General features: G+C 42.0%; 1 protein-coding gene across 2 annotated transcripts in view; it reads left to right on the top strand.

Annotated features, from left to right (window-relative positions):
- The window catches only part of Metap1 (methionyl aminopeptidase 1), a 34410-nt gene extending 17412 nt beyond the window's left edge, over positions 1–16998 (top strand). The window contains exons 6-11 of one of the 2 annotated variants that reach the window (XM_034500527.2): positions 311–394; positions 3298–3436; positions 6351–6482; positions 8656–8799; positions 13336–13401; positions 15399–16998. In XM_034500527.2, the coding sequence (XP_034356418.1) occupies positions 311–394; positions 3298–3436; positions 6351–6482; positions 8656–8799; positions 13336–13401; positions 15399–15562 (729 nt within the window). In that variant the 3' untranslated portion in view covers positions 15563–16998. Of the gene's footprint in view, positions 1–310; positions 395–3297; positions 3437–6350; positions 6483–8655; positions 8800–9973; positions 10130–13335; positions 13402–15398 lie in introns of those variants that run through there. The other variant, XM_076933299.1, reaches the window with a different exon arrangement.
- Positions 16999–20754: the final 3756 nt, after the last annotated feature.

The raw sequence follows: 20754 nt of genomic DNA, 5'->3' as shown, positions 1-20754 counted from the left end.
ATAGATTTTTCTAAAGAAGAAAAACTTTAGATGTTCACTTAGGGCTTTTGTGCAGTATTTGAAAAGTGATTTAATGCTAATTATTTGGAGACTTTTGTCAGCTGATTGTTTATCTGACTTAATATATACATCTTTATAAGTTTACTTATTAGTGTTTATCTCAACTTTTATATAATTTGTGTTTATATTTATATATTTCTAACATTGAATATTACATACAAAATGATATCAGATGATTTCATTTGACTAGACAGTCCAGAGTATAGGTTCTATTTTATTTCATCTGAATGTACTTAGTTTTCCTTTTCAGCTTGCCAGAGAAGTCTTGGATGTTGCTGCTGGGATGATTAAAGCAGGCGTGACTACTGAGGAAATCGACCACGCTGTGCACCTAGTAAGGACTTTACTGTCTTAGTTCAGAAGTTTCGGATTACTAGATTTTTAAAACTTCATCTTATAATGTCCAAAATAACTTTTAAACTAATTAAAAGCTTACTTTTGTGTTGTTTTAAATATGGGTAGCATTCTATAGCTTTTATACTGGTAAGTATGTTCTGATAACTGCGACTGAAAATTTTTGGGAAAAAAATAACTTTTAAGTTTGTATGGACATGTTTGCATTCTTTATTCCTTGCTACTGTTAGCTAAGAGGGAGAACAGCGTGCAATAGTCAGTGATGTCAGTGATGGTTTAAAGTGTAGGGGAGGATGTGTGTGGCTTCTGTGCAGACACTGCACTGGACAAAGGACTGCAGTGTCTACAGATTTTGATAGCCAGCCAGGAGTTGAGGTGTCCAGCCCTCCACAGAGGACTTAGGCAAGATGGTGTCTGAGATCTGAGAGGGTGCTTAAGATACTTTATTCTGGCTGGGCAGTGGTGGTGCATGCCTTTAATCCCAGCACTTGGGAGGCAGAGGCAGGCGGATTTCTGAGTTTGAGGCCAGCCTGGTCTACAGAGTGAGTTCCAGGACAGGACAGCCAGGGCTACACAGAGAAACCCTGTCACAAAAAACAAAAAAAAAAAAAAAAAAAAAAAAAAAAAAAGGATACCTTATTCTGAAACCTCAGCCTTTTAATTCAGCTTTTATAGAATTAACTGGTGTTTCCAACAAACTGTAGTACTATGCTAGACATTCTGAAATGCAGAATAAGCTGCAGAAAATAGATTAGAAATCAGTATTCCTTTCATACACACAGAACAAGGGCAATAAACATGAGATAAAGGGATCCTGTCTCAGTCAGTGTTCTCTTGCTGTGAAGAGATGGCATGACCACAGCAGCTCTTACAAAGAAAGCATTCCAGCTGGCCTTGCTTATGCTTGCAGAGGTTTAGTCCATTACCATCATGGTAAGGGTAGGAGAGAGGGAGAGAGACAGAGATAGACAGAAGGGGGTGTCTAGAGGAGGGGAGGGAGAGCCCGCCCACCCCCAGTGACACACTTCCTCCAACAAGGCCACACCTCCTCATCCTCCAGAGTTCCAACTCTCTGGTGATTAAGCATTCAAATCTGTGAGCCTATGAGGCTTATTTAAACCAACATAGATATCTTTTTAAAAGGAAAGTCCTCACTAACAAGGCAATAAATAGATCAGATAAATATGTATATATGACACAGATAGATCTTTTTGTTTTAAAATAAAGATTGCTTGTTAGAGTCTTTAAGATGTAGACTAGGCATCCATCCCATGTCTGAGTTCATAAGAAAGTGTCAAGAAGTTTAAATGTATGGACACTGGGTTCTGAAGATGTCTATCCATCCATTATGTATGAAGTAAGGCAAGAATGAAGCTGACATGTCCATGTTGTCTCCATGATGATGGTATTGTACATGGGGACAACTTTCCTGAAAGAATTTCACCATATGTCTTGAGCTTCTAAAAGTATTTTAAAAATTAAAAATGTTGCTGAAGGTTTTTTTTTTTTTTTTTTTTTTTTTTTTGTAACTTTTGGAATTTATTACATTTATTTATTGTTTGGTTTCTGTGGGTAGGAGTTATATGTAGGGGTGAGTCAGAAAATCTCAAGAAAGTTAGTTCTGTCCTATCAAGGGGTCCTGAGGATGGAACTCAGACTGTCAGGCTGCTCGCAAGTGCCTCTACCTCCTGAGTCAATCGTTACGCTGGCCTGAGGTGGATTTTGATTTGGGGTATTGTATATATTGTATATAATAATATAGCATGAGTAGGTATTTTGAGCACTTCGTGTGTGGGTCAGGTACCTTCACATTTAGTCATTTGATGTCGCCAGCATCCTCTGGAAGTAGGTGCTATGGTCACCTTCATTTTATAATTATCCAAGGTCATGTGACTTACAGAGGACAGAATCTGTGATACGATAACTGCAGAAGTCCACCCACATCAGGGAAGAACTGGAGGGCTGCAGTTGTTTGCGGTGAGAGTATTTTCTACCTGAGGGAACTTCAGGTAGACTTAAGGTAGAACTTTAAGTAGACTAACTACTTAAAGATTTCTAGAAGTAGTGGAATTGCTAGTAGAATTATGGACTATTCCACAATTAGTATTTTGTACAGCTGTTAGAAAGTTACTAGACTGAAGACCACATGTAGCAGGACACAGAGCTACAGCGCACTGCTGGCTGCTGTGGGAAGAGTTAGACAGAGCTGTTTTCTAAGTACATGGAATGAGTGTACAGATAGCCAGTGCTGCAGAGGGTGCTTTACCACTTCTTAACTATATACATACTCATTTTCTCTTCGTGTGGCTGTAGTGGCCTTAATATAAGAGGAGGTTGTTGAAAGTGTCTGTTAATATGTGTTATTTTTTCTGAAAATATGTTTCACAAGCAGTAGTTAAGTCAGTAGAATTTTCATATGACATTTGTATATATTTGTATTATGTCAATTTGATTCTCTTTTTACACGAAGACCAGTAACACTGGTTTGCATGCAGTGTATTTAATTGGCATACAGCCTACTAGACACTGAACAAGATAGTATGTGCTGCCTAGGCATGGTGTCATCGTATGCCTACAGTCCCAGTGTCTTGGCCTTTAAGATCTAAAGAAAGCCTGGGGGCAGCAATATAGGGTGTGTGTGTGTGTGTGTGTGCGCGCGCGCGCTCGTGCATTCACACTCATGTGTGCTTGTACAATTCACTTGCACATGTACATACATACATCTACCTATATACCTATCAATATTCTCAAGTAAAATATATCAGTTCTTTATAGTGGCTTCTGTCACAAAATTCTTTAGATTTTATGATCTGACTCATTGCATACGTAATTTTTCCTTTTATCCATTCCAAATTGTTTTCTCTGTATTTTCATTTACTGTAGGCATGCATTGCAAGAAACTGCTATCCTTCTCCCCTGAATTACTATAACTTCCCAAAGTCTTGCTGTACCTCAGTGAATGAAGTCATATGCCATGGGATTCCAGACAGGCGGCCTTTGCAGGAAGGTGATATTGTTAATGGTAAGAAATGAGTGTAACATTTGTCTTGTCAGCAGGGGGGGGGGGGGGACCCCCACCAAATTTCAGGAATCTGTTAAGTGGTTTCTGTTGTCTTGACTTGAATTTTCCCTATTTAAAACTCAAGTATGGCTCAAAATTAAAGGAACTCTTATTTTCCTTTCCTTTTCCTTTCCTTTCCCTCCTTTCCTTCCTCCCTCCCTCCCTTTTTTCCTTCCTCTCTCTTTCTTATTCATTGTATTTATTTACTTTTAAATTTATTTACTTATTCTGTCTTTCTGTCTGCCTGCCTGCCTGCCTACTTGTCTGTCTGTATGTCAGTCATCTGAAACAGTGTCTGTCTGTCCTGGAGCTGACTTTGTAGGTTGGCCTCCTTTTAATATTGAGCTTATTACATACTTTTTTCTTTTACTAACATTTACTAGTGATTATAAAGAGATCAGGGTAGGTTTTTCAGGAGAGATTTTGAGGAGACCCTTAGTTGTAATTTATAAAGACCTTAAGTAAAGGGAAAAAACTCCTGCAGGAGTGCCTTCTTAAAATGGAGTGGCTTTGGCCTCCTGGACCCTGCTGGTTTGGAAACACTGGCTGTGTCAAAGGAGCCATAGTACTGTTCCCTTTGAGTGTATCAGTGAAGGACTTCCCTAGAGAAAAGTAATCAGCAGTCCTGCCCAGCAGCGAAGCTTGTGAGCTACAGTAAAACAACTGGCTTGGCCAGAGACATCCTCTTGTGTAGTAGTGACACAAAGGCTATGGGAGTAACCACCACTTTGACTTAAGAAATTCCTGCGTGATACTGTTACTGGGTCAAAAAGCCATGGCTGCCCAAATCAGAGGCCACAGGAGAACCTGATACTAACATTCTGTGAAGTGCACAGTAACAAATGGTACCCTAGGTTCTTATTTTTACAGCACAGATTAGTACAGCTCTCAGTGCTCATCAGGGAAGCTTCTTTTTGTAGTAGATGGTGATTAATACAGAGACTCATAAGTAGCCAACACGCAGAGAAATACATGAGCTTGGAGTGCTTAGCTTTAAATGGGCTATCTATATCAGACCCTCTTCCCCTTACCTCACCCCGGCCTAGGTGTAGGATCATTTCAGAAGTGGGCAGAAAGCTCCTAAGAGTCAGAGGTTATAGACACCTGCAGTGAAACAGCTTTGACTGGATATGACAGGGACATAGAGCACCTGTGACCATAAAACTTTTACAAGACCAAGTCAGTCGAAATTTCAGAAAGGGGGCTGGGGGGTGAGCTCGGGAAGTGCCACCCTTAGCTGAGGAGCAGCATAGGCTTCTGAGGGAGGAAGAGTCAGGAGTGAGATGCTACTCACACTCCAGGAGACGGTCTTTCACCCATGCATACACAGCAGCACTAAGAGGACTCTGTGTTTAAAACTAGCAGAGCTGGGAATGGAAGAGAGGAAGGAATAGAGCATGAATTTAATCAAAACACACTATGTTCATGTATGACATTCTCAAACAATACAAAAATAAGTGGTAAGCTTCCCTAGATGTAGTTTTGTGTGTGTATAATGTGTATATGTATATAATTCAACTTATATGTTAAAACTCTTTTAATGTAAAGCTTGCATGCATATGACTGTATTCTTGTGTGTGTTCACCTGTGTATACTTAATGTGCATACTAGAGATTAACTTTGGGTGTTTTCCTCCCACTCTCCCACAAAATTTTTTGAGGGTGCTCTGACTTGACCTGGAGCTCACCATTTTAAACAGGTTGCTGGCCTGTGCACCCCCAGGATCCTTCCTGTGTTCTGCTCCCCCAGGACTAGGGTCCCAGGCATATGCTCCACACCTGACTTTATTTCCATGAATGCTGGGGCAGGAACTCAGGTCCTCATTCTTTCTCAGAAAGCATGTTCTCCATGGAGCCTCTACATGGCATTTTTACTATTAATGAATCTAGTGTTTTCAGGATTCAAAGAAGCAAAAATCCAAATGTTAGAGACTATACAGATTGCATAGATTAACTATAGTACTGTCTTCGTTATAGTTATTATTGACTTATTTAGGGTTCTTGTTTATAAACATTTCATAAGTTTTGAGTTCAGCCTTGATTTTCATATTAACTTACTTTCTTACTTTCTCTCTTTCTCTCTTTTTTCCCTCTCTCTCCCTCCCCCCTCTCTTTCTCTCTCTCTTATTTGTAACAGGGTCTCACTATATAGCTTTTACTGGCCTTGAACGCAAAGAGCTCCTCCTGACTCTGCCTCCCCAGTATGGAATAAAGGCATGTACCACCACACCTGGCTAAGCTTCATTCTTTATGTGTTATATGTATACAGCATATAGCATGTTGCAGGAATGAATCGTCTGCTCTGCAGTGTTACATGTTGCTTGGAATTTGTAATGTAAGGATACTTATTTAGTGTGTTCTCTAGGTAGATATGTACTTTATTGTAGTGACACAATGGTATCTTATTTTAAACCTGGATGAAGATGGATATATACTTACAGATGGATGAAAGACAAATAGGTTTTTTAAAATCAACTAGAACAAGGTAAACTGCTCTTGTGTCCCAGGTAGAGGAAGAGTGAGCTGAAGATAAGTGGAAATGTTTTCTGTTTAATTTCAGAACTTAGTGAAATTATCAGTGCAGTGTCACTACAGGGTCATTTCTCTGAATAGCTGTCTTGTAGGTACTGTTCTTCTGCCACACAGGGTGTCATTACTAGCATAGCAGCTACCCTCTGCCTTGTGCTGCATGCCGTATTCCTGATCTCTACAGTTAGTTCAGCTGGACCTCCCCAGGGTTCTTTCTTAGGCAGCTACACTCACTGGTGAATTGAGACTGCATATGGTAACTGTTTTCATTTGGTTGCATGAGGATGTTATGCTTGATTTTAAAATGTACGTGAACATGGGCTTTATATCTGCCTTTCCTCTCCCAGTGGACATCACCCTTTATCGAAATGGTTATCATGGGGATCTAAATGAGACCTTTTTCGTTGGAGATGTGGATGAAGGAGCACGGAAACTTGTTCAGACGACATATGAATGCCTGATGCAAGCCATCGATGCAGGTCAGCTCCAGCCCAGCTCCAGCCAGCTCCCACTGGTGCTACGCTGCAGTGCACCACACCCACCAGCGCTCAGTGCCTGCAGTGCACCACGCCCACCAGTGCCCAGTGCCCTCAGCTTTGATTTGGCTACAGATTCTTTTTTTTTTTTTTTTTTCTCGAGACAGGGTTTCTCTGTGTAGTCCTGGCTATCCTGGAACTCACTCTGTAGACCAGGCTGGCCTCGAACTCGGAAATCCGCCTGCCTCTGCCTCCCAAGTGCTGGGATTAAAGGCGTGCGCCACCACCGCCCGGCTTGGCTGCAGATTCTTTTCACTTTCATTGCTCTCACAGGAAAAAGAGGGTGGTGATTTGGGAGGATGGGGATGGAGCCTTCTTTATGCTTGCATCTCCTGTTGCTTTTTATAGCTCTTTACTGCAGTATCCTTACTGCTTTTTGGGTCTTTTTCCTCTCTTTTTACTCATTTTAAAGCTGGATACAGGTAGTGTATGTGCTTAGTTAAGTTAGAATTGGAATGTTCAATCTTTCTCTTTTCTTTCTTTATTTTTATTTCATGTGCATTGATGTTTTATATGTGTGAGGGTGTCAGACTCTCTAGAACTGGAGCTACAGTTATGAGTTGCCACATGGGTGCTGGGAATCAAACCTGGGTCTTCTGGAAGAGCAGCCAAGGTCTCTCTCTGAGTCTTCTCTCCAGTTCCTGTTCGATATCGCTGCAGCACGAGCTCCTGTGCAGTGGAGAGTCTCTGCAGGGCCGGTGTGCAGGCCACTCCACCACCGCCCTGCCCCACTGGCCTCGACTCAGCATTGCCGCCAGTTTTCTTACCACATTCTCTTGGTTTCTGGTTATCAGGATTGTATAATGTTAATCTGACTCTGGTGGTTTTCTGCTGTTACAGTAGTGCATATAAGTGCATTTCTCTAGGGTCCTTTGAAGGCTTTGTTTGTATAAGTGACTTGTCCCAGTCTTTCTTGTTGCTGTTTTTTGGGGATGGCAGAACAGGAAAGGCTTGTGGCTGAGACTAAATAAAAGGATAATTTGGGAGCAATTTTCCAGAAAGTTCCACAGCCTTTGACATTTTATATTTGTTTTCTTATCCTTCTCATCGCACACTATTTCCAGGAGAGCTGACGTGTCATCACCGTTCTGACTGGAGGAGAACTCCTTGACAAAGGCGTGGAAGTCTAGTAACACTGACTGTCTTCACTGTACTGCTTGAGATACAAGAAATGAGCTTTTACTGAGTCACATAAAGGCTACATGGGTTGAGATAAAAATGAAAAGTATTCTTCTGGGGAAGTTCCCTCCCTCCAAGTCTAGTTACTGTTGATTACTTAAGAACTTCAGAATTATAGATGATATTATAAGAACTTTAATGTTTTTATTTGTGAGAGCTTCAGTTTTCCAATATTTTTAATGTTTTTAACCAAATAATTTGTTCAGAAATGTTGGCTAAAATATCCCTGGAGCTGGTTCCTCAGACATTGAGTTATATTATTAATCATATGGGGGAGATTTGCATCCTTTAGGGGAAGTTTTACTGAAACCTCCGGATGAGGTAGCTTAGTAAGCTGAAGAAGAGAGTGGAGAGCATAGAAGAAGGAAGTTCTCTCTGCCTGCTTGCTCTCACCTAGCTAGTAAGCATTCCTTCACTGGTGTCAGAGCCTGCTTCTTTAGGATTCTAGCATATACTGAAAACCAGCTGAGACATCCAGTCATTCTTGGACCTTTTGTTGGTGGACAATCATAATTGGAGTAGCTGGACCACGGCTGTTAACTGTTCTAATAAGCCCCCATCTCTGTGTGTGTGTGTGTGTGTGTGTGTGTGTGTGTGTGTGTGTGTGTGTTTGTAAGTTCTGTTCCTCTAGAGGACCCTGGCTATATGCCCTTAGTGAAAAAGGATAAAAAAATGTGTTTTCCATTCAATTGTTTAATATTTGTTCTTAGAGAAAACAAAAGGTGCTTCTCTTGACCACTTGGTGTTCCTTGGTGTTCTTTTTTTGTGTGTTCCTGATTTTGAATCAGCTTTGTCATTTACTGGCCATCTGGATTTCCCTGGTCCCTCATTGTAGATTGAGGCATGAAGGAATAGTGTTCACCAAGATCCTGCCACAAGGAAACCAACTGTTCTGTTAAGTGTGCCCTTCCTCACAGGTCTTTCCTCTTCCCTTCAGTGAAGCCTGGTGTTCGATACAGAGAACTTGGAAACATCATTCAGAAACACGCCCAAGCAAATGGATTCTCAGTTGTTCGAAGCTATTGTGGACATGGGATCCACAAACTTTTCCATACAGCCCCCAATGTACCACACTATGCCAGTGAGTACTATCCAAATACTTGGTTATTTCTATTTATGAACAAAGTCTTTAGTCAGGGTCTTGTGCTTGGTAGTCACTGAAGTAATGTGTAAGCTGTGAGTGTAGCCTTTCCTTCTCGATGCTACCTGTTCAAACACAAATCAAGTTGAAGGCTTTCTCACATGATAGTCTAAAGTAGGTGATCTTCAGCTCATCTTCTCATGTCATCCTGGGGTTGTCTCCTAGTCAACAGGTACTAGTATGTTAGGAGAGTAGGTGCTTAGAGTTTTAGTCAGCCATCTTGGGATTGGCATAAATCACCTGTATTTGCTTCTATTTGCAGGACTTCAGTGCTTAATTATATCTGACTGCAAGGGAAATAAATAGGAAGTGTAATCTAGTTGAGTACTTTTGGAGAAATGTAAGTTGACTCTGGCAGTCAGTACACAGTCTTCCTGTAAGTTTTCTGGTTTCTTAAGTGAAATCAGGTTTTTTTTGTTTTTTGTTTTTTGTTTTTTGTTTTTTGTTTTTTGTTTTTTGTTTTTTGTTTTTTGTTTTTTTTTTTTTTTTTTTTGTTTTGCTGGGAGTTGTTTGTGTATTATTTATTGGTTTAATAAAGGAGAAGAAGGTACGTATTTCAAGTTGAGAGTGGTGTAGACAAAAAACACAGGAAGTCTAAGACATCGTGTTCCAGCCTTTTTCAGGAGTGTCTGTTTTCAGTGTTGTATGTGTGTATGCAGTTACACACATTCTTCCTCTGTATCTCAGAACTTCTATGAAAACATGAGTTTTCTCATTGCATAGTAGTAGGGAATGATAACATCCAGGGATTATTAACAATTGATACCTGGGAAGCACTTAGAATTCTGCCTGACCTTCGTGGCCTGATGTTTGGAATGACAGTGATGATGATACACATCTGATCATCATATCTCTAAACCATCATTTCTCACCTTTGTTTATTATTTCAGTGTTGAGTTGAACCGAAGACTGTGCCTGCTAGTCAAGCAGTACCTCAGCTCCATCTTTAGTCTCTTTCAGCCCTACTTGTAAATGCATAGTATATGCTCACATAGACATGTTATTGCTTAGAATTATGCAGTCTAATAAGCAAATGCCAGGGCTGACCTTTGGTACCTGGGTTCTCTCTGACTCTGGAGTCAGTCTTTTCTCCTGTGTTTAATGCTTCCTACAGTGAGGACTGAAGCATTGGTCACCGAGTCCTGGGGAGAGACTGAAGCATGTGGTGGAGATGAGAAGGCACTGCAGTGGACAGAGTCCTGGAGACCCAAGCTAAGCTTGGCTGCAGGTTGCTTTGAGGGCCAGGAACAGGCAGTATGAGGAAGAAAAGGTACTCAGAGAGGAAGCTTTCGAGGTGCTCTTACCTAGATATGACACCACAGTTGAAACTTTGAACACACAGCAACTGTGACTGTTCACATGGGATCTGAGGAAGCTAGGGAAGGAGAAACAAAGGCAGAGAGGGACTAATTGGGAAGCAGAAAAGGGCTGGCATGGGAGGGGGCTGAGAGTCTAGTGGACTGATTATGATCACAGCACATTGTATAGAGGTGGTGCTGTCGTAAAGTAAAATAGGAAAAATGTACACAGACACACATGCACAAATGAATGCCACAAAGCTGGTAGTTTGGGAAGACTGAATTGGCAAAGGTGTCTAGGTTGTCTTGTAGTGGGAATATTCAGTATAACTCGTCTCAATGGGTGGTGATGCTGTGGCCAGCTGTGTCCTAGGTGCATGACTATGAAGAAGTGAAATGAGAGGAAATGCCTGGTGAAGCAGGAGAGTTGCTGTGGTACAGTTGCTGGATATCAGGCAGCACTTACTTGTTGACCACATCATGCACGAACTTTGAAACTAGCAACTGTGTATGTTAAACCCTGAAGGAACCTGAGTGCCCGTTCCATTCTCAGTACTGAAATGCTGCTCTGGTCACGAGCGCCATGTCTCAGAGACTGCAGAGAGGGAGTGAGGTGATCTTTCCAAGTGCAGAGGCAACAAACTGGTTTAAGTATGAGTAGTAAGGGAAGAGAACGCCGTGGGAGCAGGTGAGTCACTAGTGGAGATGGTTAACATTAGCACATTGACTTACATAGACAAAAGAAAACAGGCCTGGAGACATGGTTCAATGGCCGTTCTTCCAGAGGGCCCAACTTGGACTCCAAGCACCCACATGGCAGTTTATTACTGTAACTCCAGGTCCAGGGGATTTGACCCCTTCTTCTGGCCTGTGCAAACACTGGGCACATACACGCTACACAGACATACATGTAGGCAAAATACCCATATACATAAAATAAAAATGAAAACTATAAGAAAAAAATTGAAAAGGAGACTGAAGCAGGAAGAAGCAGCGTTATTTCTCACATGAGGTGTGTTTCCAGGCCACCATGGTAGAAATGGTGGTGACAGCATCCTGCATTTGCCATGCACTGAAACTGCTGTGCAGGGGAAGAAGGTACAAGCTTTCAGTCTTTCTGAAGGGTCTTTCTGTATAGCCCTGGCTTGTCCTGGAACTCACTAGACCAGGCTGGCCTTCAGCTTGCAGAGATCCTTCTGCCTTGGCCTCCCAAGTCTGGGGTTAAAGATGTGTGCCACTGCGGGGCGGTGGTGGCACACGCCTTTAATCCCAGCACTTGGGAGGCAGAGGCAGGCGGATTTCTGAGTTTGAGGCCAGCCTGGTCTACAGAGTGAGTTCCAGGACAGCCAGGGCTACACAGAGAAACCCTGTCTCGAAGATGTGTGCCACTATTTCCTGGCTCAAGTTTTTACAATTTACTTGGCAATCTGCGGCAACCCCTCAGATAATCTGTGTTTCTTGAGTGAGTTAACAAAACTGAAACTTTAATATTCTATGACATGAATAGTAGAGGTTAGAGTCTTTTTAAACAAACAGTGGGAGTTGTAGAAGCCGGACTGGAGGACTGGAGGGTGGAGTTTCTACATTAGCTATATCCTAGAGCAGGCATTTTGAGGTGCAGAGTGCGTTAACACTGTAGCGGCTGTGTTAAAGTGATCAGTAGGGTTTAATCCTGGCTTCTTTGGGTCCACTGTACTTCATGTATCCTAGTATTTAAAATTATGTGAGTGGGAACACCACACAGGAGTTCTTAACATTTTGTCTTTGATAGACCAACTCTTGAAAATTATAGGTGCAGGCCATTTTGAGAGAAAGTTCATATTATTATTAGAAAATCTAATTTTTATAAATTACAAAATATGTTAATTATAAAATAAATTGTAAAAGCCAATTTTTATAGTTCTTAATTGATTTATGCATCCAAGGATTCAAATGAGTTTAAAAACAGGATTTGGAGTTTTCAGTGAGTGTACTATTGAATGCGCAAGGCAGTGGGGAGCAATGTCGCTGGCTGTCCACCAGGAAAGGGCTAGAGTGGAGGTGTGGGCGAGCTTCCCTCACACCTAGTCAGTAGCCTTTGCCCACCAAGCTGGAGTAGGTTTAGGTACTCTTTGTATGGTTTGTTCCTGCTGCTGCAAAACCTCCAGCAGGAACAGAGTCTTGTGTTTGCCCTCTGGTGGCCAGCCTGGGCAAATGTTCATGTAGCTGATAAGTCTTTTTTTTTTTTTTTTTTTTTTGAGACAGGGTTTCTCTGTGTAGTCCTTGCTGTCCTGGAACTCACTCTGTAGACCAGGCTGGCCTTGAACTCAGAAATCTGCCTGCCTCTGCCTCCCAAATGCTGGGATTAAAGGCGTGCACCACCACTGCCCGGCCATCATTTTTTTATATTTTAAAAATTTAAATTTAAGCCAGTGGTCCATATTTGTCAGGGTCTTCCAAAAAGTCTGTTTCTAGTTTTAAATTCCGGCCTTTGGAAATGTAGCAGGACTGGACATGTCTCATGGTATCCTGAAAAATATTATTTGTGAACTGGGACAAAGGCCAAAGTAGATTTACAGTGTGAAAGGCAATTTGTTTTCAGATAGAAAGAAATGTCTCCTCATCATTTAAGCACATTGCCTACTCTGCACAGTTTTATTTCCATTTTGATAAAAGATTGCTTACAAACCTTTGTTTTTGTATTATGTGCTCCATTATACAAACATACTTTCCTTTCCCAAAGAGGTGAGAGGTTTCCAGTATTATGATTCATGTCATTCAGACTTCCATAAGTGGATGGGTGATTGGTTGTGGGATTCTGTTTGACAACCAATAACACCTGCAACATGCCCCCACCCCTAGTGTTGGGGATTAAGGTGTGCGCTACCTCACCCAGCAGTGCTTGCCTTTTCTAATCTGAGTTAGCATAAAATATTGTGCATTTATGTAAACGATGGTGATTATACCTGAAGCCTATGGGCATCCCTATCTTTTTTTGTAGAAAGCATAGGCTGAGAGTAAACTGACTGCAAGCAGTGGTTATTGGTGGTAGCCTTTGTGCTGAATGACAGACTGGGAGAATTGGGAGAGTAATGGAGGAGCTACTGCACATGTCAGTCCTATGTGACTACACAGTGAGCTGTTTGCTTCAATGCTTGTTGGCTTTGGTGTCTTTTGAGACATTTTCTTTTAATTTCAGAAAATAAAGCAGTTGGTGTGATGAAATCGGGTCATGTGTTTACAATTGAGCCAATGATTTGTGAAGGTGAGTATATTTGTTTCTACTCCTCTGTATTTTAGGGTTTTGTTGCTCTGAAGATACCCCGTGGCCACAGCAGCTCTTATAAGGAAAACATTTGTTTGGGGCTGGCTTCTAGTTCCATGGTTCCAGTCCATATTGTCATGGCAAGGAGCATGGCAGGCATAGTGCTGGAGCAGGAGCCGAGAGTTCCGCATCCATATCGGCAGGCAGCAGGAAGAGATAGACACTGGGCCTGGCTGGAGCATTTGAAACCTTAAAGCCCACCCCTAGTGATGCACTTCCTCCAACAAGGCCACACCTACTTCATACCTCCTACTAGTGCCATTCCCTGAGGACCTGTCACTCAAACACAAGAGTCAATAGGGGCCATTCATATTCAAACCACCACAATTTATAGCATTTCTTTTTTCCTTTAAAATTTTATCCAATTTTTGCAAGTGCACACATTGGATGTAGAGGCTGGAGCATGTGTGGAGGTTGGTTCTCTTCCATGTGTGGCCTAGCAATCTAATTTACATTGTCTGACACGGGCTTAAGCTCCCTTATCTGGTGCCTCACCAAACCTTGTCACATCTGTTGAACTTTTATTCATTTCTGGTTACTTACCAGATCAGGACCTGGTTCTATTTCTTTCCTTTTTCTTTCCTCTCCCTATTGCACTTGATTGGTACTGTGGAGAGAATTGAACATCCTAAGGGTTTCTAACAAGATGATGCTTTGTACGTGGTGATTCATAAAGATCTTATCAAATGATGAGCTATGAGAATAAGACCCTACATCAAGCCTCTGTAGAAGTTCTTGCTTGATGTAGGAGGGTGAAGAGGAGACACACGGTTATACAAGTCAATTCCATTTTGGGGGAAGGTGTTAGGAGAGGAAACAGATCCTGGAAGAGTGTAACTTCCCTAGGTCACACAGTGGCTTATGTGGCAAAATTTGCCAGACTGGTGAGCCATCTGGCCTTATAGTCAACACTCCATCACAAGGAAGCACATCACAGACACACTAATATCTCTGGTAGCCAGTCTCTTATGATCTTCTGTGATGGCATGGGCTGTAATGGTAGGCATGTTGTTGGGAAATACTTGTGCCAGTTCTTCACTGGGTTTAAGCAGGGCAGCATGTTGGGGCTGCTGGCCAGTGTGTCCTGAGCCCTCTATTGCAGCACATCCTTTCCAGGCCCTCCAGGTGTGAAAACTTAGTGACCTGAGGTCAGCCTTATGTTTTGTTCCTCAGGAGCCCTCTGCTTTTGTTTTTGAAATTCGTCTCTCATTGGGACATGAGGTTTGCCAATTAGGCTAAGCTGGCTTCCAGCAAGCCCCAGGAGAGCTATGTCTAACACCCCAGAGCCTACTAGCTTTTTACATGGGTGCTAGGTATGAAACTCAGGTTCTCATGCTTTTAAGGAAAGTGCTTTGCCAACTGAGCTGTCTTCTCCTATTTTGTTAGTCCTCAAAACCCCTATTTTTCTTTTCCACTATTTCTCTGGTTATAAGGATTTTTATAGTATAATTATATAGTATTTTGTTAGTCCTCAAAACCCCTATTTTTCTTTTCCACTATTTCTCTGGTTATAAGGATTTTTATAGTATAATCTGTTGTCAGCCTCTAATTGTGTGCCTATCAATGATTCACAATTCAGGAGTGACTTGCCAAAGCGGTGCAGGAACTCATGTTCACTTTGTACACTGGGATAGTTCAGTCCATTACTCTGGAAAGTTGCCAGTTGTCGGTTCCTGCTTCGTTCTGTGGGAGGATACCTTTATTTTGGAAATGCCTCTTGATTTGATATTGAGAAATAGATATACATGAGGAAATTCAGACTTTGTTACTTCATTGGTGCTACAGATGGAATGAAGTTGGAAAAACTTTGGCTAAAACCAAGTGTTAGAGGGATCTCGATAGTGCATCGGGCTGCTTCTTCCCTCTGAGTGTGTCCTTACCTAGTGTCTGTTTAGGACTGGGAATGACAAAACTAAGCAACTATTTTGCTTGTTCAGGTGGATGGCAGGATGAGACCTGGCCAGATGGCTGGACCGCAGTGACGAGGGACGGGAAGCGATCCGCTCAGTTTGAGCACACCCTGCTGGTCACGGACACTGGCTGTGAAATTCTCACCCGGAGACTCGATAGCTCTCGGCCTCATTTCATGTCCCAGTTTTAATTTCTCTCAAGATGCCTAACATCCGAACACCATCTCGTACTGTGCATTTTATTGAAAGTACGGAAATGAAGTTTTTTTTAATCACTCGTTTTGTTTTGACTGTGGGTAAGAATGGACTTCACATTTGGTGTGTCCTCAAGAGCTTTTTGGGTCTGAAAGCTGAGAAGAATAAAGGAGACGTTACTTTCGTCCTTCCGTCCCTGGCCTCACCCCTCAGTTCTCTGTACTGTGTTTTCTTCTTTGCCCCTTGAGCACTTTGACCTAGATCTGCTTCTCATTGCTTTATCACTGCCACAGAGCAGCCACCAAGGGCCAGCTGCTTTCCAAGAGAAAGTTGAAGATGAAAAATCTTGAAACTTTAGCAACATGTTGCTCCAGATTTTTTATTATATATTGCTATATATGGAAATCTATACGCGTACATTTTAAATTCCATATACGTGATTACTGAACACTATATGACCTTCGGTCTGGGTGGATTCTGCTTTGACAGGACATCTGCTCTCATAAACAGACCCATGCCTCCTTAGTGAGTAATTCCTAGTTAGGACCTGGTCTCCTCTCACCCCATGCTGATTATTTATCTTGTATGTCTGCAGGGAAGACTCCATTTAGTGTGGAATGTGTGTCAGTGAGTGAGTGCTAAGATTCACATGAGAGGTTACCAGACTGTAAGGTCTGGTGTATGGTAAGAATAGCTGTGCTGCAGGCAGCGGCCAGGAACTGCGGGCTGGTTTTCCAGTGCACTGCTACTTCAGACCTCTGTTTGGTCAGATGTGAGGGAAGAAGCCCCCTTTCTTGAGAACCTTGTGTAAGAGTACATCTCCAGAGCACTCGGAAGAGTGGCAGTTGTCCTGTGGCAGATGATGGGGGAGAGTTCCCAGATGTCCCATGTGTGAGCATAGTTATGGGCGGCTGTGGGTTTACCATTTAGTAAACTTAGCAGAATGAGAAAGGAACTTATTGCAGTACTGTAAACACTCAGTATGCATGCTGCTATCCTGTATTGCAAATGCACCTCACCTGTATAGTTGAGAGTCTCATCAGAAATGACCGTGGTGCCTGGAATCTGCTCCTCGGTGGTGGTTCAAATACGAGTGGATGCAGTGGAGACAACCAGATGATAAAGTTGTCATGGGAGTATCCTTGGTGACGAGGTGTCTCATGACTTTTTAGTATAATTCGATACCACTGACACATACTTTAAGACATCTTTCCCAGAGTGCCTCAGACCTTATTGCTTTAAGAGAATGATGATAATGTTTTCATGACTTTATTTTAATGATTTAGTAAAATGATTGAATCTGGTGTAGACTTCTGGGTGTGTGTGCGTTTAAAGTTTTTATCAAACTGTAATATTTGTGAATGGAATGCCTTGTAATATGAATGTTAATATAATATGTAAAGGGAGATTAAACGTTTGGATGTTTATCCCACTTCCTCTAGTTGCATTTGTTGGGATTTTAAAGGGAATCAATGGGTTGAGGGTAATTTCATAATCTAACCTCATTGCCATTGGAGCACCTTTTCAGGTACAGTGTACCAGGATTGCCTGTCGTTTAGTCCAGCAAAGTGCCCGCACCATTTGAAGTGTAGCTGTATCAGGGGAGCCTTTAAGACCAAGAGTGTGGTATATTTAGGGGGACATTTTATATTTTGACAGTAGAATTAGTAATGGAGGTGGGCTGGCTGTTCAATTTATATCATTAGAAAATAAAGCTCCAGGAACAAACTCTTGGTGTAGTTTTGTGAAGAGATGGTTAGACTGCTATCCTTGGTTTTTAAACTGTGGGTTCCAGTCTAACCTTGAATAAATACTGGATTAAAAGAATTAGATTTAGGTTACAAAACATCTACTTTCATTCTTGTACAACCACAGTAAGTGAATGTATTAATTTACTCTTAATTTCTTTTTGTCAGGGCTGGGATTGAACTGGCGGCCTTAGATATATATGGTAGGCAAGTTTTCTACTCTGCTGCAACATATCCAGATTAACGTGTAAGCTCATTTTTTCCTCCTGTCTCTTGCACTTCTGTTGTTATAATTTGAAAGAAGAAAAACACACCTGCCTTTTTTTATTAGTGCTTTTCTTGTTGCCATGACAACACTCAACAAAAGCAACCTAAGGAAAATTGTATGTGGGCTTACAGTCTAAAAGGGGCACAGTGGATCTTGGAAGAATGGCCTGGTGGTAGAGCATCCACCTGCTTGCTGGTTACCTTGTGTCCCCAGGAAGTAGGAAGATGATGCTGGTGCTTGCTTGGCTTCTTCCTTTTCCTCTTTATATTCAGTCCAGGATGTTAGTTCATAGGATGGTACCATATACATTCAGCATGGGTCTCTTTCTTCACCCATTTAAAACTCTGGAAATACTCCAAATACCCCCCTAAGTGTGTCTTCTAGGCAACTCTAAATCCAGTCAAGTTGACAATGAAAATAAACCATCCTAGCCCTTCATTTTATAGTTTCTGCCAATAAGTAGTTTAGAACCCTTACACCAACATGTACATTACTCATCTCCCACATGTTCTAAATTACAGACAAGAAGGCTAGGGATTTCCTATTGTCAGTGTTTTCTTAATCACTTCCGGTTTGGTTAAAATGAGCAGATTCCTCTGTAAAGTAGACACACTTGGTCTACAGAGATAGCTTAGTAGCTACAGTGCTTGCTTGATGCACAATCCTGAGCACCAGTGTTGTGATCCCAGCACCCATGTGAAAGCCACATGTCCCACACAAGTCTGTAATCCTGGCAGTGATGGAGGGGCTGGGGCTTGCTGGCTGCCAGTATAGTTAGAAAACAGGCTCCAGGCTCAGGGAGGTGCTGCCTCGAAGGAGCACGGCAGAGTGGTGGAGGACACCACACTTAAAACAGAATAAAATGTTATTCTTGGTGGGTTTTTTCCACCCTTGGTTCACATGTCTATGTGTATACCTTTCTGTGACCTAGTCCTGGGGTTGGGCCCAGTCTTTGCACACAGTAAACGGGCACTGTACTTTACCTGTTGCTACTTCAACTTATATTTCTTTAAGGATATTTGTGCCAGGGGTATAACTAGTTGAGAGAGTGACTAGTACACGGAGCTTTGCAATTTAATTCCAAGTAATTACCCATATATGGACTGAGTTATATAGACTCATTTTCCTTCCCTGATTGCCTCGTAGCAGTAGTTGTCCATGTTCTAGAATAACTCCCCTGTCCTTAGTGTTTTATGAAATTAACACATGAAAAATTGTGTCAGTTGTATATAAGTCTTAATTCTCATGAGGATACACTGAGAAATGTTTTGATGTAAGAAGACTTCACAGATGTCATGTTGCATTCATTACCTCCCATATGAGTTATCACAGTAGTCCAGTATTTTTATCACTTGGTGTCCATCCCTCCCTATTTTTCCCTCTTGTAACTTCTTTAGACAAGTAGGTTGGGAGGAGCTACTCGGAGACAATATGGATCTCAGGTTCATGCAATGAGTTTAGCATTCATTGATGCCCTTGCCTGAATCCACTATTTCTTTACATTTGCCCTGCAGATGGTTTTCCCAGCTCTAACATTCTATTTACGTTTATTGACATTTTACAAAGAAGCACAGAACTGTTTTATCCCTTTACTTTCATTGGTGGACAATCCACTGCTCCCTTAGCAGTCCCCTCAACCCCAACTGTCATTATTAAGTCATACATTTTGTTGTTTTGTTTTTAGAGATGGCTTCACTGTGTAGCCCCGCCTGTCCTGGAATTCAGTCTCTAGACCAGGCTCAAAGCCCCAGAGATGCTCCTGTCTCTGCTTCCCAAATGCTGGGATTAACCACCCACCACTCCCTACCCATTCGACTTTGCTTTTAAACCCATTGAGTTCAGTTTAAGTTGCCCAACTCCTCAGAGTGGAGGCCTGCCCTGAGATCGACCCCAGGTGTCTGTCCTGCCATGAAATCTGACTTCACTTCTGTTAACAACTCCCAAAAGCCAAGAGCTTCCTGCCCAGTGATGGGATTTCTCCTCCCATTCCTGTCTTCATGCTGAGTTTTTGTCTGGGCTGAGCTTATGGAGGTCTTACACAAGTTGTCACAAATGAGCCTGTATGTAGAGCTTCTAGGTTTTGTCTGGAAAAGTTTCCTTGAATCATCTACCACCCTTGGCTCTAAGTCTTTCTACTTCATCTTCCACAAAGATCTCTGAGCCTTGGAGGAGGGGTGTGATACACCCATCTCGTTTAGAGTTACCACTTGAGGGTATCAACTGCTACCTGCTACAAGAAGCTTGTGTGAAGGGGGTTGAGAGAAATCCGTGTCCAGCTTTTTAAAACATTGCAAACTTTTTTTTTTTTTTTTTGAGTAATGAGGTTCTTAGCCCTGTTGCTGTTCTTTCCCTTCTCCATCTGACTCCCTGGAATAAGCCAAGGATGCTGTTTTCAAGAACCTGTGAGCACATCTGTACTACGGTGTTTTGAGAGATACACATGACCATACACCAGGGATCTGATTAGAACTGTGGAGCTAGGGGGACAAATTAGACCTTAGTGCGCTGATGTCACAGCTTAGAAACAGTTTATATGACAATATGACTGTGAAGCCAATTTGCATTATTGGGGGCTGGGTAGGTCACCAGCAGTTCATTCAAGCCCTGTTTAAACTTAAGTCAGTGTTTTTGAGAGCTGAGAAAACAAAGGACAAGCCATGCTTCTGAGCACTGTTCCGTGGTGATCACAGCGTAGCCTCATATTTTGGGCTGTTGGGAGTAGATGGATCCATGTGTAAGTGGGAGGTAAGCCAGTGCTGTGCTCTGCATGCCCCTCACACGGCGCCTGTGCATATTTACCTCCCACGTGGAACTGTCAGTGTCCAGTTGATTCAGAGTTTACTGCACTGTTTTATTCTCAAAACTGTACCAAAAGAAGCCCTATGGGGCGGGCATGGCTGCCTCTCCTGGCCACGTGGTGGTTGTCAAGATGGTGCCATGTATTTACTATCAAAATAACTGTCTAAATAAACTTAACAGAAGTTTACTGAATACTTGGTAGTACACATTTCTAAAAGGTATCTGCTGAGAAAAAATATTCTGATTTAGGCTTCTAACTAAACTCATGTGAATTAATTCAAAATCAGCCTTCATTGTGGGTTAGCGCTATTTCTAGACACAGTTGGTCATCTGTGTACTGGGCAGCCTAAAAGGAGATGACAAGTGACACAAA

The sequence above is a fragment of the Arvicanthis niloticus genome, chromosome 4 (genome assembly GCF_011762505.2).
Source record: "Arvicanthis niloticus isolate mArvNil1 chromosome 4, mArvNil1.pat.X, whole genome shotgun sequence".
Lineage (NCBI taxonomy): Eukaryota > Metazoa > Chordata > Mammalia > Rodentia > Muridae > Arvicanthis > Arvicanthis niloticus.
This window is presented reverse-complemented; position numbering and strand designations above follow the sequence as displayed.